Genomic DNA, 17,198 nt, shown 5'->3' on the forward strand with positions numbered 1-17,198 from the left:
AAAGGTGTTAAAGGAGTTTATGTACATTATTGGTCAATTAACGTGAGTCTGGCAGTCTTTTGCATGACAATAACTGTCTGACAAAACTTCATGACCTCCACAGCCCTAGTCATGCCTCCTGTAAATATGAGATCCAATATCTTTTGTGTGTGTCATTAGGAAACATCTTGAGGATTTTCAGAAATGTATCATTTCTTGGGTTAATGTGTTGGATAGATGTCGAAAGAGGTTACAGAAGACAGAAAGGCAAATAGTGTCCCACTTATTCCGAATTCGCCTTTGTGATTTTCAAAAGCTGAATTTCTGCTGTAATAATTGAATAGAGACATAAGAGAAATCCCATGTAAGCCTGATTTAGAACTGCAACGCTGCTGGATTTTTCAAACTCAACAGTTTCCTGTCTGTATCCAGAATGGTCCACCATCCATCCAACTTGACACAACTGTGGAAAGCAATGGAATCAACATGGGCCAGCATCCCTGTGGAAAGCTTTCGACGCCATGTCGAGTCCATGCCCCGACGAATTGAGGCTGTTCTGAGGGCAAAAGGGAGTGCAACTCAATATTAGGAAGGTGTTCCTAATGTTTTTTATACTCAGTGTATATCGGCTTAATCGGAAATGGCCTTTACATTTCTATCCCACAATCTGTAACTCTTCAGTAATACAGAATGAATAGAGCCCCTAGGCCTTAATCTGGAATAACCTCATCCAAATTAGTTTGTGCCCTTTTCAAATCAAATCAAATCAACCCGTATTTGTCACATGCGCCGAACACAACAAGTGTAGACTTTACCGTGAAATGGTTACCTACAAGCCCATAACCAACAGTGCAGTTTGTGACACTTTACAGAGGGTAACATACTTTTTGTCTGTTGGTTGGTTTATCCAGGATATTTGTTTGTGCTGGTTCCTTCTTCACACACGGAATCAAGATGCCTCCATTTACCTCTTCGGAATCCCTCAGCAGTTGCCGTGGAAACCAGAAGAAACGACAGACTTCATGGAATACTGGGTTTCTGACATTTAATGTGCACAAAAACAAGTTATCATGCCTCTGTAAAGGGTCACAGGTTAAAAATCATGACAGACAGACACTGTATTAAAAACATGTTTTAAAAAAAATCTATTCATTTTTTGGGCACCATGTAGAGTCCATGCCCCAATGAATTGAGGCTGTTCTGAGGGCAATATTAGGAAGGTGTTCCTAATGTTTTGTACACTCATTGTATTTGTAGTTTTTTTGTATTGTAGTTCAGTGACATTTGTCATAGATCAGCATCTATATTTGCTGCCGTGTCAATTCAGCAGGTCTTTTACTTTTTTCTCTTTAGTTCATTCTCTTGGTTGTTGGTGCATTGTGGGGTTCTTGGGGGTGGGGAATGGAATTAATTGTATTAAAAAAAAAATATATATATATTCTTGGGGGGAGACTATGGGAGGGGTCTCGAATGGTTGAGGGACAGCTATTGGGGAACTGTGGGGGGATCTTGGAGGGTTCAGGTTCATGTTTTTTAGCCTGGTGGGAGATCGGTCAACATGCCCTTGAGCAGGGCATTGGCCCTGGATGCTTCTGTGTGTCCCTCTGAATGGGACTCTGTTGGATGACTGGTATGATGTAGTTGTTGAGCGGCTTCACTGCAAGTACATTGCATGTTTCAGATATTCAATTAAAATATATACATTTTCTAACAAACAAAAAACATTTCAGCAGGTATCTACTGTCATAGTGAAACTGTGGTGTCTTGTCATTGTACATATCCTGTCATATAGGTCTATGAACTGTTGATGTGGTTCAGTGGTTCTGGTGCCTTTACATATCTGCGATGGTGGGCAGAAGGCAAGCTCGTACACAGGCCTCCATCCAGGCACAGGGACAATCTGACATCCACTGAGAGATCAGGGAATGTTTGACTGTGGAGCTCTCCATTTTCCTCTCCTCCTTCCTCTCTTTCCCTCTCCCTTCACCCCCCTCGTTTTCTTTGTTAAACGGGCTACTTATCCTAGCCTGTAGCTGTTCTGCAGAGTCCTGTATAGGTGTGCATGTCTGTGAGGGCTGTGTGGTGAGGTAAGAGAGAGAGAGGGCACAGTCAGGGGTGGCTGTATCACGGAACTTAGGACAGCTGCTCTTACGTTGCTGCTGGAGGCCAGAGGGGCAAGAGCGCTGTTAACTGTGTGCCCATGGGCAGGACTGGCCCTCAGACACCACCCAGTGTCTTCTCAAACCCAATCCCTGCCTCCCATTCCCTGATTGACAGGTGGAGTGGGTGGGGCTGCTGTACAGGAATTCTAAAGGATCTGACGCACCATGGCGACCAAACGCAGGCTTGCTACAGTTGGAATCTTTCTCCTGTCCTCCGCACACAGTAATGAGGTCAGAGTACATCCCAGGCTCCAACCTGTCCTTACCATGAGCCTTTTCCCTGTGACAAAGTGCAGTGGTCTTTGGAGAGTTTTCATCTTGCACAGCGAGCCGCAGCAGCCTCGGCCTGTGGTGCAGCGAGTCCTGCTGGCGAGGGTTGATAATGTCATTGGTGGGAAGGGAGGTGGGGTGAGCCAGGTGGCATATGGACAGCAGGTAGTCCTCTGAGGAGAGAGTGTGTGGGCAGGGCCCTGGGTGAGTGGTAGGCTGGGCAGAGTGGAGGGTGTTGGACTGGTTAATCTGATTCAACTGGTTCATGTCTCTGACTAGGTCCTCGTAGCCCTCTCTGATGGTGGGAAGCTGTAGTCTCCTCTTCTGGGACAGGAGTTTGGATCTAGGACGCATGGCTGCGGGGAAAGAAAGAGACAGACATCTGTCAGCAAGAGGTAATGTTTGAATCATATCTGAGTGACTTTGTCCTCATGAACTGACATTTGGGAAATGGTATCTTATTAAATACTCTGATTAATCATATTTCATAACTGCTCCTTTCAACGGTCCCCAAAGAACCACATCAACACCATTCTATACCTGGTAACCCAAGCCACAAAGATCCCCGTCTCCACTACTCCTATTTCTTTACACAAATCCATGCTCTCCTCTCCTCTTTGTTTGCTCAGGAGGAGTTGTGTAAATATGACCGTAAGACAAACACACCGTGTCCATGAGAAACATAGCTATGTAAACACACTGGTACACAGAACAAAAATATAAATGCAACATGTAAAGTGTTGGTCCCCATGTTTCATGAGCTGAAATAAAATATCCCAGAAATGTTCCATTTGCACAAAAATGTATTTCTCTCAAATGTTGTTAGTGAGCATTTCTCCTTTGCCAAGATAATCCATTCACCTGACAGGTGTGGCATATCAGGAAGCTGATTAAACAGCATGATAATTACAGAGGTGCACCTTGTGCTGGGGACAATAAAAGGACACTCTAAAATGTTTTGTCACACAATTGGCATGTGACTGAAGGAATGTCCACCAGAGCTGTTTTCTTTACCATAAGCTCTCTCCAACGTCGTTTTAGAGAATGTGGCTGCACGTCCAACCGACCTCACAACTGCAGACCATGTGTAACCACGCCTGCCCAGGACCTCCACATCCAGGTTCTTCACCTGTGGGATCGTCTGAGACCAGCCAGCTGGACAGCTGATGAAACTGTGTGTTTGCACCACCAAAGAATTTCTGCACAAACTGTCAGAAACCATCTCAGGGAAGCTCATCTGCATGCTCGTCAACCTCACCAGGGTCTTGACCTGACTGCAGTTTGGCGTCATAACCGACTTCAGTGGGCAAATGCTCACCTTCAATGGCCACTGGCCCACTGTAGAATGGATGAATCTCGGTTTCAACTGTACCGGGAAGATGGCAGACAAGCCTGTATGGCGTTGTGTGGGCGAGCCGTTTACTGATGTCACGTTATGAACAGAGTGCTCTATGGTTGAGGTGGGGTTATGGTATGGACAGGCATAAGCTACGAACAATGAACACAACTGCATTTTATCAATGGCAATTTGAATGCACAGAGATGCCGTGACCAGATCCTGAGGCCCATTGTCATGCCATTCATCCATCGATCACCTCATGTTTCAGCATGATAATGCATGGCCCCATGTTGCAAGAATCTGTACACAACTGAAAATGTCAAATTTCTTCCATAGCCTTCATACTCACCAGACATGTCACCCATGTTCTGGATCGACGTGTACAACAGCGTGTTCCAGTTTCTGCCAATGTCCAGCAACTTTGCACAGCCATTGAAAGCAGTGAGACACCATTCCACATGCCACAATCAACAGCCTTCATCAACTCTATGTGAAGGAGATGTGTCACGTTGCATGAGGCAAATAATGGTCACATCAGAAATTGACTGGTTTTCTGATCCACGCCCCTACCAGTTATGTGAAATCCATAGATTATGGCCAAATTAATGATTTCTTTATTTGAAATGCAACTCAGTAAAATCTTTGAAATTGTTGCATGTTGTGTAAATGTTTTTGTTCAGTGTAAATACCATAAATACCAAACCAGTCACCCAGAACCATACAGAACTACATACTCAAACCTATATTTTCTTATGGAACCCATGTTATTTCAGCCCTGACAGCAGCCTGCAGAGTATTTCAGTCCGGACCTCAATGACAAAAATAGCACCAGCCAAACCCTAAAAGCCAGCCTCTCCCTGTATCCCTCAAGGTGGAACGGCTGCTAAATATAGAACCACACCTAGTTGGTATACAGTGATTCAGACCCATACTAGCATTGTTACTATACACAGAAAAGATATATAGCAACAGGGTTGGGGAGTAACTGACTTCATGTAATCAGTTGCATGTCATCTGATTACAAAAAAAACTACCTGTAACTGTAATCAGTTACATTACCAGCGAAAATATTGTAATCTGATTACATATACTTTTGAAAAACTAGATGATTACTTCTTGGATTACTGTTTTCTCAGTGACATTCAGTTCAGTATTGAAAAAAAGGCGCAAGTTTAAGTTTGTTACACCTGAGGGAATCTGACCACAAGTCAGAGACAACTATGATGACCCACCAAATGCATTTGACAGATGGATCCTTTTTTCTCTTCTTCGAATGCCTTTAAAGGAGAAGGTCATCCAAAAGTAATCAGATTACGTTACTGAGTTTGGGTAATCCAAAAGTTATGTTACTGATTACAATTTTGGACAGGTAACTAGTAACTGTAACGTATTACATTTAAAATATAACCTACCCAACCCTGATTACCATCATGTCTATATTCTATTACACTAGTTATAACTGTAGGCTCTTGTAATGGTCTTCGGCACCACTGTCTTGCAGACTCACCTGTAATAAGAGTTGTAGAGTGTATATCCAAGTCTCTTCCTCTTTCTCTGTTCTTTGCTACTGTAGTGTATATCCAGGTTTCTCGCGTCAACTATTTAGTCAACTCTTTAGTAGAATGTGTGAATGTCTGTGCAGATAAGATCTGTGTCTTCAAAAAAAAAGAGAATTAGCGACGCTCGTCTCTGAGTGCTCTCTGTAGTTCTGTTTCCGACTGTGTCTGTCCTGAGGCAGCAGTAGAGTGTAGATGTATCTCCTCCCTCTCTCTCTCTCTCATTTGCTCCCTCAATCTGCCCTCCTTCCCTGATTCTAAATATAGCACCGTCCTCCATTTCCTATCCCAGAGCACTGTCATTGGATGCTTGTGTTGATGGATAGAGACAGAAAGAGATGGAGGTAGATGAAGAGATTGAGAAAAATATAAATAGAAGTCGAGTGGGGAGTTCCAAAAGAGCAGAAGTAGGAACGGGGGAACAGATTGAGAGTTGTGAAAACAGGAAAAGTCTAAATCTACCCCATGTTCATTACCAGGCTGTAATTTGCTCCGGTATAGAATAAAGCTGGTATACTAGACCAATGCTTATCTGATACAAAGTGTCTTGATAAAACATAGAACCCCTATAAAGTGGTACTGTAGCATGTGGTAGAATGTAGCCTCAATATCTCTGATAATGTTACTGATGCCATAATGTGTGAGGTTGGCCTTATGTGTGTGTGTGTCCTGTTGGGCTGAGTGCTCTACTCATGTCCTTCTGCTCTTTGAGTCCAACAATGACTAGAGATGGAGATGGGGGGTCTATTTACCCTGATCAGCTGCTCCCATCAAGGAGCTGTTGACGAGTTGGGAAACAGCTTTGAATTCTCAGAGGTACCACTTTGGACAATCCACATGGATTGTGTATATGTGCCATTCACATATAGGGTGAATGGACAAGACAAAAGATTCAAGTGCCTTTGAATGGGGTATGGTAGTAGGTGCCAGGCGCACCAGTTTAAGTGTGTCAAGAACTGCAACGATGCTGGGTTTTTCATGCTCAACAGTTTCCCATGTGTATCAAGAATGGTCCACCACCCAAAGGACATACAGCCAACTTGACACAAATGTGGGAAGCATTGGAGTCAACATGGGCCAGCATCCCTGTGGAACGATTTCGACAACTTGCAGTCCATACCCCGATGAATTGAGACTGTTCTGAGGGCAAATGGGGATGCAACTCAATATTAGGTAGGTGTTCCTAATGTTTTGTACACTCAGCGTATATGAACTTTCTATAGTGTTCTAGGTGATCTATACAATTAAATGATGTGTGTGTGTGTGTGTGTGTGTGTGTGTGTGTGTGTGTGTGTGTGTGTGTGTGAGACTGTGTGTGATGATTCATAGACAAATCTGGTAGATATATGATCACAGGACACTTCACCAGAGGCCAAGTCTCCCCACGTCACTCTCTGTATGTGTGTCCAAAACAACAATGTCAAAATGGACAAAACCATAAATACAGTTCATTCTGTCTCAGGACCCTCACCCAACTTCCCAGTGCTTATGCAACAGAGCTGAGTATACGACCTGAAGAAGCCCTGGTTAAACCACATCATAACACCATTAATTTATTCTCTGAAGCCATGCCTGGCAGACATCACTGGGTTCCAAGGAAATCTAATTTCTCTGAGAGATGAGGAAACAGAAGAAGGCAATGTCCTCAACTGGTTATTCACACCATCACACATAGAGGGGAGGGAGAACGAGAGAAAGACCACCTTGTCTGTGCAGGCAGCGTTCTTTGACGAGCAGGGCAGAGAGTGTTGGTGTTTGTTTGCGATAGACAACTGCAATGGCTGGGTGGGGGTCAGGATGTCATAGGACATTATTGGTGGTGGTGCAGCCACATAAACACTTAATGCAATGTTGTGTGTGTGTGTGTATGCTTATGAAGAGATTACTTATACTCCATCTTGACATCCCATCTCTAAAAAAAGATCCCTTGCTTTTTTTAGACTCTCTAATGTGAGCAGTCATAAGAGACAGCAGCTAGCGAGTGCCTCACTCTGATTCATATTAGATGTGCACGCACGCACGCACGCACGCACGCACACACACACACACACACACACACACACACAGATGGTTAGAGACGGATATGGCCATAATAAAGACGTTGAGACACGCGCAGTCAGTACAGTGTGAGGAGCAAGCCACATGCTAGTTCATTTAGCCCTTATGAACAGGAGGCAGCACAGGAGAGACGTACACACTGACTCAAACGTACAATACTGACTGTTCTCAACAACAACATGTTCAGATATATTCTCCATGATCAAACCGGAACAGACATTCATTCATTCAGAACAGGAACAAAACAAATATAATAATTAAAAGGAACATTGCAACATGACATCAACATCTGACTGCTATATTTGAAATGCTTATGAACAACATATTGAAGTCAAAATGAATATTGTCAGACGTAAATTAGCATGAAAAAAAGCAAATATATTTCCCGCTGCTAATAGAGGAGAAAGGTGTTTGGGGAGAGGAGAGAGAGGAGAGGAGAGGAAAGGAGTCAATCTGTTGTCTGTGGCAGAGTGACCTACATGTGTTGAGCCATTGAGGTCTACCAGCAGGATGCCACTTCCCAAATCGCTTTTCTATGAAACTGTGATATAACCAACCGCGTTGTGTTTCATGGAACTGGGCTCTGAGTTATTTGGGGGTGAGACAAACATCCTTGTCTGTCAATTTGAACCATTCACCAGATTAGTCGAAAAACCCCAGACAAAAATATACATTTTCCAGAAGCCTAAATTGTTTTTGAATTGCACAGAAACAACAATGGGCATTCAGTCTTTCTCAAACCGTCCTACCTTCAGGATAAATTATTATTTCCTTATTTGGATATGTCAAAGCACCAAAAAATTACTCAAAAAAAGATTACTACTTTTTTTCTGTATTTATTTATTTGTCTGTCTGTCTGTCTGTCTGTCTGTCTGTATGTACAGTGCCTTGCGAAAGTATTCGGCCCCCTTGAACTTTGCGACCTTTTGCCACATTTCAGGCTTCAAACATAAAGATATAAAACAGTATTTTTTTGTGAAGAATCAACAACAAGTGGGACACAATCATGAAGTGGAACGACATTTATTGGATATTTCAAACTTTTTTAACAAATCAAAAACTGAAAAATTGGGCGTGCAAAATTATTCAGCCCCCTTAAGTTAATACTTTGTAGCGCCACCTTTTGCTGCGATTACAGCTGTAAGTCGCTTGGGGTATGTCTCTATCAGTTTTGCACATCGAGATTTTTTCCCATTCCTCCTTGCAAAACAGCTCGAGCTCAGTGAGGTTGGATGGAGAGCATTTGTGAACAGCAGTTTTCAGTTATTTCCACAGATTCTCGATTGGATTCAGGTCTGGACTTTGACTTGGCCATTCTAACACCTGGATATGTTTATTTTTGAACCATTCCATTGTAGATTTTGCTTTATGTTTTGGATCATTGTCTTGTTGGAAGACAAATCTCCGTCCCAGTCTCAGGTCTTTTGCAGACTCCATCAGGTTTTCTTCCAGAATGGTCCTGTATTTGGCTCCATCCATCTTCCCATCTATTTTAACCATCTTCACTATCCCTGCTGAAGAAAAGCAGGCCCAAACCATGATGCTGCCACCACCATGTTTGACAGTGGGGATGGTGTGTTCAGCTGTGTTGCTTTTACACCAAACATAACGTTTTGCATTGTTGCCAAAAAGTTCACTTTTGGTTTCATCTGACCAGAGCACCTTCTTCCACATGTTTGGTGTGTCTCCCAGGTGGCTTGTGGCAAACTTTAAACAACACTTTTTATGGATATCTTTAAGAAATGGCTTTCTTCTTGCCACTCTTCCATAAAGGCCAGATTTGTGCACTATACGACTGATTGTCGTCCTATGGACAGAGTCTCCCACCTCAGCTGTAGATCTCTGCAGTTCATCCAGAGTGATCATGGGCCTCTTGGCTGCATCTCTGATCAGTCTTCTCCTTGTATGAGCTGAAAGTTTAGAGGGACGGCCAGGTCTTGGTAGATTTGCAGTGGTCTGATACTCCTTCCATTTCAATATTATCGCTTGCACAGTGCTCCTTGGGATGTTTAAAGCTTGGGAAATCTTTTTGTATCAAAATCCGGCTTTAAACTTCTTCACAACAGTATCTCGGACCTGCCTGGTGTGTTCCTTGTTCTTCATGATGCTCTCTGCGCTTTTAACGGACCTCTGAGACTATCACAGTGCAGGTGCATTTATACGGAGACTTGATTACACACAGGTGGATTGTATTTATCATCATTAGTCATTTAGGTCAACATTGGATCATTCAGAGATCCTCACTGAACTTCTGGAGAGAGTTTGCTGCACTGAAAGTAAAGGGGCTGAATAATTTTGCACACCCAATTTTTCAGTTTTTGATTTGTTAAAAAAGTTTGAAAAATCCAAATCCGTTCCACTTCATGATTGTGTCCCACTTGTTGTTGATTCTTCACAAAAAATTAATTAATTCATCTTTATGTTTGAAGCCTGAAATGTGGCAAAAGGTCGCAAAGTTCAAGGGGGCCGAATACTTTCGCAAGGCACTGTATGTATGTATGTATGTATGTGTATGGGGTGGCAGGGAGTGTGTGTGTGTGTGTGTGCGTGTGTGTGTGTGTGTGTGTGTGTGTGTGTGTGTGTGTGTGAGTGTGTGTGTGTGTGTGTAAATCATAAAATTTGTTAACAATACCAAAATGTGTCATCCACCCACCACTTTAGCTGTCCTCATTCTTCTGAGTCGCCCACTTGGGTCTTAAAGTCAAGGTTACAATGTTCAATTCTGAATGGGAACGCATGGAAAATATCACAAATTCTCGATCATAAACAGCCATGTTTTACAGCCCTAGTCAGCAAGGCTCTCCCCTTTGATCTCCAAACCCTTTCATAGTAGTAGGTCTTCCTGTGTGCAGTTTCATAGTGATGAGAAAGGCAGCAGTTCAAGTGACGCCTGTCACACGCCATCCTGACACATCCATGACCTACATTATATACAAGGATAGACCTCATACACACGCACATACACACACACCCAGCCACCCACTGACCCACCCACCCACCCAACAAATGTGAATAGTTAGAGAGAGGAACTCATGTACAGAAAGGAGGTTGCTATGAGACAAAGCACTGCGGCTGTGACAGAGAGAGAGAGATTAGGAGCTGAATGTAGGTGTTCTCTGTATTTCGGCAACATTACGGTGAGGGAAAGAGTGTGAGCATGTGTATGTGTGTGTGTGTGTGTGTTTTTGTTTATGTGTTTGTGTTTACAGTGTGTGTATGTGTGTGTGTGAGTTTGCATGCGCGCATGTGTGCACTTCTATGTCTATAAGCCATGTCTGAAGAGTTTATAGTGTTATTCAAAGCAATGCCCGTGTAAGAGCTGATCTCCTATGCATGCATATTCTACAGAACAACGTGATAACATAATGAACTGCAGAACACAGCACAAGTACTGTCGATAGAGAGAGACAGAGAAGTAGGCAGAGAGGTGAAGAGGTACTTTGACTCAAAGCAGAAGCCAGTATGCGGTATGTAGATGTGCTATTCTATTCTACATGTGCTATTCTGTTTCCCCCTAGTGGTCGGTGAGGAGAGCGAAAAGAAGCGAGAGACTCATTGTAAACATTAGAACAGGATCATCACGCAACACCCAATGTGCCAAAATACATCAGGCGCTGGACCGTTAATAAATATTCAACATTGAGCTCTGATTCATATGTACAGATATCGTACAGAGAGATTCCTAGGTGCTTTTGCAGCAGATGCAAGGCAAAATGCGCCGATAATAAGACAACTGTTAGAAATAAAATACAATAAAAACAAGACAGCTGGCCCTGAAAGCGTCTATTGTTATGCAGTAGATACAAATATTTATATTTTTGTATTTTTTTGGGGGGCTCTTTGAAAATATAATACACACAAGTTAATTGATAAGGTTCCTGTGACTCTTTAGGGGGCATTGCTTTCAGCACCAACAAGGATAAAAGCATTGCACCACCACTGACCATTTCAACTCAACAACCTGATTGTGATTTCCCTCAATTAAATTCATATGACATGTGATACTGTATATTACCAGAGAGATGTATAATCGTTTTGTAAAAAATGACATACAGTTCAATAGAGCACCAATATAATCCAACAGAGTTGTCAGCAGTGGCCCTCCATAGTCCCCCAGAGTTCTTACTCGTTGACTCTCTCTGAGAAGCAGCAGAAAGAAGCATGTGAATAGAGTCGGACATAGATGACTCGTGGACATTGGCAGCACAACGCTAAACCACTAGCTTCCATAGTTTTAACACAACCAGGAGAAGGAATATTCTGGGGGACGACGACAGGGTATGTGTATGCACTACGGTGGATAACCACCAGGTCTGTGCTTTCACCATTCCAGCTCATTATCATCCGTGCAGACGACGTTGAGGAGCCGAAAGGAGAGTAAGCCACTTTAAACTATTGAGATGGAGCCCTGGTGTTTTGATGTAGCATAGTCTGTTTTTATATCACCAAACCTCCCGTGCAGAGTGTCTGTCTGCCCTGTATAGTACTCAGTACTCAGAAAGCTCTAGGTTGCGTGCCAAATGGCAGCCTACTCCCTTTATAACACACTACTTTGGACCAGGGCCTATAGGGTGCCATTTGGGACGTACCCCTGGACACATAGGGACACTTGCTATCTAATATGTCTCATTATATGGGAGCAGAAGTGGTATTCATGTCTGTGTGACTCACAGATATATCAACTGCAGTAATAGGCTGTGATCTAACATGGTGTGTCAGATCTGTTTGGGATGAGTTTACATGGGTCCTTAAGTGCTGTTGGGGATAAGACTTCGTTTAAATTAAACTTAATTTATTGAATTGAATGGCCTGAATATCCAACTATTCACGCCCTGAGATTATCCAGGAGTGTGCTGCTTATGAAAGAGGAACACATCTCTACTGTATGTGCCTTGCTCTTAAACACACTGTGGGAGGTTTGGATAGGTAAAAGTTGTCCTTGTTAATGTGCGGGTCCAAGAAGATGTACAGTCCACATCACATCTGGTTTTACTCTCAGCCTTTACCACCAGACCTCCGCTTTGGATCGGAAAGGGTTTCAGATTCGTATCCTAAAGGGACTTTGTTTTATTTAAAACAACTGTGCAAACCATCTGGCTTTGTTTTTTTTTCTATCCTGCCATGTGGCTGTATGCCTGTCTGTCTTTATGGTGTGTGTGTGTTTCTGTGTGTGTGTGTGTCTGTGTGTGTGTGTGTGTGTGTGTGTGTGTAAACAAATAGGTCAGTGTGTACAGTACCAGTCAAAAGTATGGACACACCTACTCATTCTGTCATGGTTCCTCCTGGCACCAGAGGGCGGCAGAGTCCGCCCTAGAGGCTTTTATTGGACTCTGTTTACTGTGTGCGGTTGTTTCCTGAGTGTGTTTTCGAGACTTAGTGTTTGTTGTCTTTTCAAGTGTACTGTGATCCTGTGGTTACCGTATCTCAGTAAAATATTATGTTTATCCTGAACCACTGATTCCTTGTCTGGGCTCTTCTCTGCACCTGGGTCCAACCTTACCACCTCACACATTCAAGGGTTGTTCTTAAGTTGTACTATTTTCTACATTGTAGAATAAAAGTGAATGCATCAAAACTATAAAAGAACACATATGGAATAATGTAGTAACCAAAAAGTGTTAAACAAATCAAAATATGTTTTATATTTGAGATTTTGCACTTTGAGCTTTGCACACTCTTGGCATTCTCTCAACCAGCTTCATGAGGTAGTCACCTGGAATGCATTTGTGTAATGGCTGCCGTTTAATGGGCTCTTAACCAGCCGTGCTATTTTTTTCCCCACATTGTTTGTAACTTATTTTGTACATAATATTGCTGCTACCATCTCTTATGACCGAAAAGAGCTTCTGGACAACAGAACAACGATGACTCACCTTGAACTGGACGAACAATTTTTCTTTAATGAGTTGAACGAGAGGCCCTCATCCCTGTCATTCGCAGGAGAAAAAGACAGAGATATCGCAGAAGGAGATCGTGGTTCCTTGTAAGGATCTGGTGACAAGTGGCTAATCTGCCTTTGCCATCGGTACTATTGGCCAACGTACAATCACTGGATAATAAAGTGGACAAACTACAAGAATGTATATCCTACCAACGGGACATTAAAACCTGTTCACCGAGTTGTGGCTGAACGACGACAAGAATAACATACAGCTGATGGGTTACACACTGTATCGGCAGGATAGAACAGCAGCCTCTGGTAAGACAAGGGGTGGCGGTCTATGTATATTTGTAAACAACATCCGAGGCACGATATGTAAGGAACTCTTGAGGTTTTGTCGCCTGAGGTAGAGTATCTCATGATAAACTGTAGACCACACTATCTACCAAGAGAGTTGATCTATATTCTTTATAGCTGTCTATTTACCACCACAAGCCAATGCTGGCACTAAGACTGCAATCAACGAGCTGTATATGGCCATGAGCAAACAGAAAAATGCTCATCCAGAGGCGGTGCTTCTAGTGGCCGGGGACTTTACTGCAGGGAAACTTAAATCCGTTTGACCTAATTTCTACCAGCATGTTAAATATGTAACCAGAGGGGAAAAACTCTAGACCACCTTTACTCCACACACAAAGATGCATACAAAGCTATCCCTCACCCTCCATTTGGCAAATCTGACCATAATTCTTTCCTCCTGATTCCAGCTTACAAACAAAAACTAAAGCAGGAAGCACTGACTCGGCAATAAGTAAGTGGTCAGATGAAGCAGATGCTAAGCTACAATACTGTTTTGCTAGCACAGACTGGAATATGTTCAGGGATTATTACGCTGGCACTGAGGAGTACACCACATCAATCACTGGCTTCATCAATAAGAGCATCGATGACGGTGTCCCCATACTGTGTGATCACACTCTCCGTAGCCGATGTGAGTAAGACCTTTAAACAGGTCAACATTCACAAAGCCGCAGGGCCAGAAAAATTACCAGGACGTGTACTCCGATCATGCGCTGAACAACTGGCAAGTGTCTTCACTGACATTTTCAATTTCTCCCTGTCTGAGTCTGCAATACCAACATGTTTCAAGCAGACCACCATAGTCCCTGGGCTCAAGAACACTAAGGTAACCTGCCTTAATGACTACTGACCCATAACACTCACGTCTGTAGCCATAAAGTGTTTTGAAAGGCTGGTCATGGCTCACATCAACACCATTATCCCAGAAACTCTAGACCCACTCCAATTTGCATACCGCCCCAACAGATCGACAGATAATGCAATCTCTATTGCACTCCACACTGCTCTTTCACACCTGGACAAAAGGAACACCTATGTGAGAATGCTATTCATTGACTACAGCTCAGTGTTCAACACCATAGTGCCCTCAAAGCTCATCACTAAGCTAAGGACCCTGGGACTAAGCACCTCCTTCTGCAACTTGATCCTAGACTTCCTGATGGGCCACCCCCAGGTGGAAAGGATAGGTAAAAACACATCCGTCATGCCGATCCTCAACGCGGGGGCCCCTCAGGGGTGCGTGTTCAGTCCCCTCCTCTGTACTCCCTGTTCACTCATGACTGCACGGCCAGGAACGACTCCAACACCATCATCCAACACCATGGGGCTGTAGTTAAGCAGGTTGAGAGTTTCAAGTTCTTTAGTGTCCACATCACCAGCAAACTAACAAGCACAACAAGACAGTCGTGAAGAAGGCACAACAAAACCAACCCAATTGAGATGGTTTGGGATGAGTTGGACCGCAGAGTGAAGGAAAAGCAGCCATCAAGTACTCAGCATATGTGGGAACTCCTTCAAGACTGTTGGAAAATCATTCCTCATGAAGTTGGTTGAGAGGATGCCAAGAGTGTGCAAAGCTGTCATCAAGGCAAAGGGTGGCTAATTTGAGGAATCTATCATCTAAAATATATTTTCATTTGTTTTAACACTTTTTTTGGTTACTACATGATTCCACATGCGTTATTTCATAGTTTTGATGTCTTCACTATTGTTCTACAATGTAGAAAAAAAATAAAAAAATAAAGAACAACCCTTGAATGAGTAGATGTGTCCAAAGTTTTGACTGGTACTGAATGTCTGTACCATGACTCTGGGTGTGTGATGGGTCAGTACCTGATAGAGAGCACCAAGGCAGGTTAAGGGTTAAATAATAACTCCAGTCTGTTAGCAGATGTAGGTAAATCTCTATAAGAGAAATCAAGGGAGTGTTAGGGAGGAAGGAAGGTCTATCATCATCAAGCAGCACCACTCTGGGCCCGCTTCATCCTCAACAGAAAGTTCCTCTTCTCCTCCAGGAGTTCCTGGATGCGTTTGTTCCGTGTTCTCTCCCGGAGGAACACCCGGCTCCGTCTGGGGATCAGGTTGTTTTGGGAGATGACATTGTCTACTCCGATGATCTGGTTGTAGAGAACGTCAATGGAGTTATTTTCGCTGGTCTCCTCCTGGTGGCTTATGTGCTTTTTGGTTGTTGTTGTTATGGGAGGCTTGGCTGTCATTTGCTCTGTCATTAACTCTGTTGTTGGCCCTACCGTGGTTGTTGTGGGAACAATGGAGCTCACAGATATGTACTCCGTGATATCTATGATATCATCCCTGGGGACTGTAGGAATCATCACTGTGATGTCATCATCATAAGGCATGGTTCCAATGGGCATTGTGACATCAGTGCCATAGGGCACGGTTCCACTAGGTATTATAACATCACCACCGCTGGACATTGTGACATCAGTGTATGGGATGGTTCCACTGGGCGATGTCACATCCTCAAAGTAGTTTGTTTCAGTTGGCTTTAGGACATCATCCATGTAGTATGGGCTGCTGGGAGTTGAGGTTTCTGCCCCTGTTATGTCATAGCTGTGAATGGGGGTCACTGTGGTGTCATTGCTGATAAAGGTGAAGTTAACATTTGAGTCAGTAAACAGGCTGCTGGGAGTTGTAGTGTATATGCTGGTGCTGGTGGAGAGGGTGAAGAAGGGGTAACTTCTGGTTGTGTCTCTGGGGGTCACACTGTGCTCTGGGGTCGTGTGTATGGGGATGGGGTATGTGGTGAAGTATGGGTGGGGTGTATAGGTGTGTGTTGTGCTCATCGGGCGCGGCGTGGTATAAGGTATATGCATTGTACTTCTTGGATGAACCGTGGGCTGAAGGGGGGTGTTGTTATCCTTGGGCCAAGGCAGAGGTCGAGGCAGGGGGCGAGGCAGCGGGCAAGCTGTGACCCGGGGAGGGAGACTGGTGGTCAGGCTGCTGTTGGTCACGTTGCTGCAGGACTTGCAGCACATGCGCCTGTAGCCTGGTAGAGCACAGTAGTGGATCAGCACCTCCATGCGACAGAACATTGACCTGTCTCCATGACAACGCTGCTTGCCTGTGGGCGAGAGAACAAAGAGTTGAGACTGGGCCAGACTGGGAATGGAGCTGTGCGTGTGCGTGTGTGTGTGTGTGTGTGTGTGTACAGTACCAGTCATAAGTTTGGACACATCTACTCATTCAAGGGTTTTTCTTTATTTTTTACTATTTTCTACATTGTAGAATAAAAGTGAAGACATCAAAACTATGAAATAACATCTGGAATCACGCAGTAACCAAAAAACTGTTAAACAAATCCAAATATATTTTATATTTGAGATTCTTCAAAGTAGCCACCCTTTGCCTTGATTACAGATTTGCACACTCTTGGCATTCTCTCAAGCAGCTTCATGAGGTAATCACCTGGAATGCATTTCAATTAACTGGTGTGCCTTGTTAAAAGTTAATTTGGGGAATTTCTTTCCTTCTTAATGCGTTTGAGCCAATCAGTTGTGTTGTGACAATGTAGGGGTGGTATACAGAAGATAGCTTATTTGGTAAAAGACCAAGTCCATATTATGGCAAGA

At 43.5% G+C, this 17,198-nt stretch overlaps 2 protein-coding genes across 3 annotated transcripts in view; both read right to left on the minus strand.

The window, feature by feature from the left end:
* Positions 1-1,010: 1,010 nt before the first annotated feature.
* Positions 1,011-5,541, minus strand: LOC149978255 (uncharacterized). The gene is made up of 3 exons (XM_090198199.1): positions 5,258-5,541; positions 2,408-2,767; positions 1,011-1,636 (listed from the first exon to the last, which is right to left on the minus strand). The coding sequence occupies exons 2-3, from the start codon at positions 2,763-2,765 to the stop codon at positions 1,533-1,535; spliced, it is 462 nt and encodes a 153-aa protein (XP_090054325.1). The 5' UTR covers positions 2,766-2,767; positions 5,258-5,541; the 3' UTR covers positions 1,011-1,532.
* Positions 5,542-11,132: 5,591 nt separating this feature from the next.
* Positions 11,133-17,198, minus strand: part of LOC110488609 (A disintegrin and metalloproteinase with thrombospondin motifs 2) — a 205,281-nt gene continuing 199,215 nt past the window's right edge. For both annotated transcript variants that reach the window (XM_036942741.2, XM_036942740.2), the window contains one exon: positions 11,133-16,690. In XM_036942741.2, coding sequence (XP_036798636.2) covers positions 15,561-16,690 — 1,130 coding nt within the window. In that variant the 3' untranslated portion in view covers positions 11,133-15,560. The remainder of the gene's footprint in view (positions 16,691-17,198) is intronic.

The sequence above is a fragment of the Oncorhynchus mykiss genome, chromosome 14 (genome assembly GCF_057628025.1).
Source record: "Oncorhynchus mykiss isolate SJ-2025 chromosome 14, ASM5762802v1, whole genome shotgun sequence".
Taxonomy (NCBI): domain Eukaryota; kingdom Metazoa; phylum Chordata; class Actinopteri; order Salmoniformes; family Salmonidae; genus Oncorhynchus; species Oncorhynchus mykiss.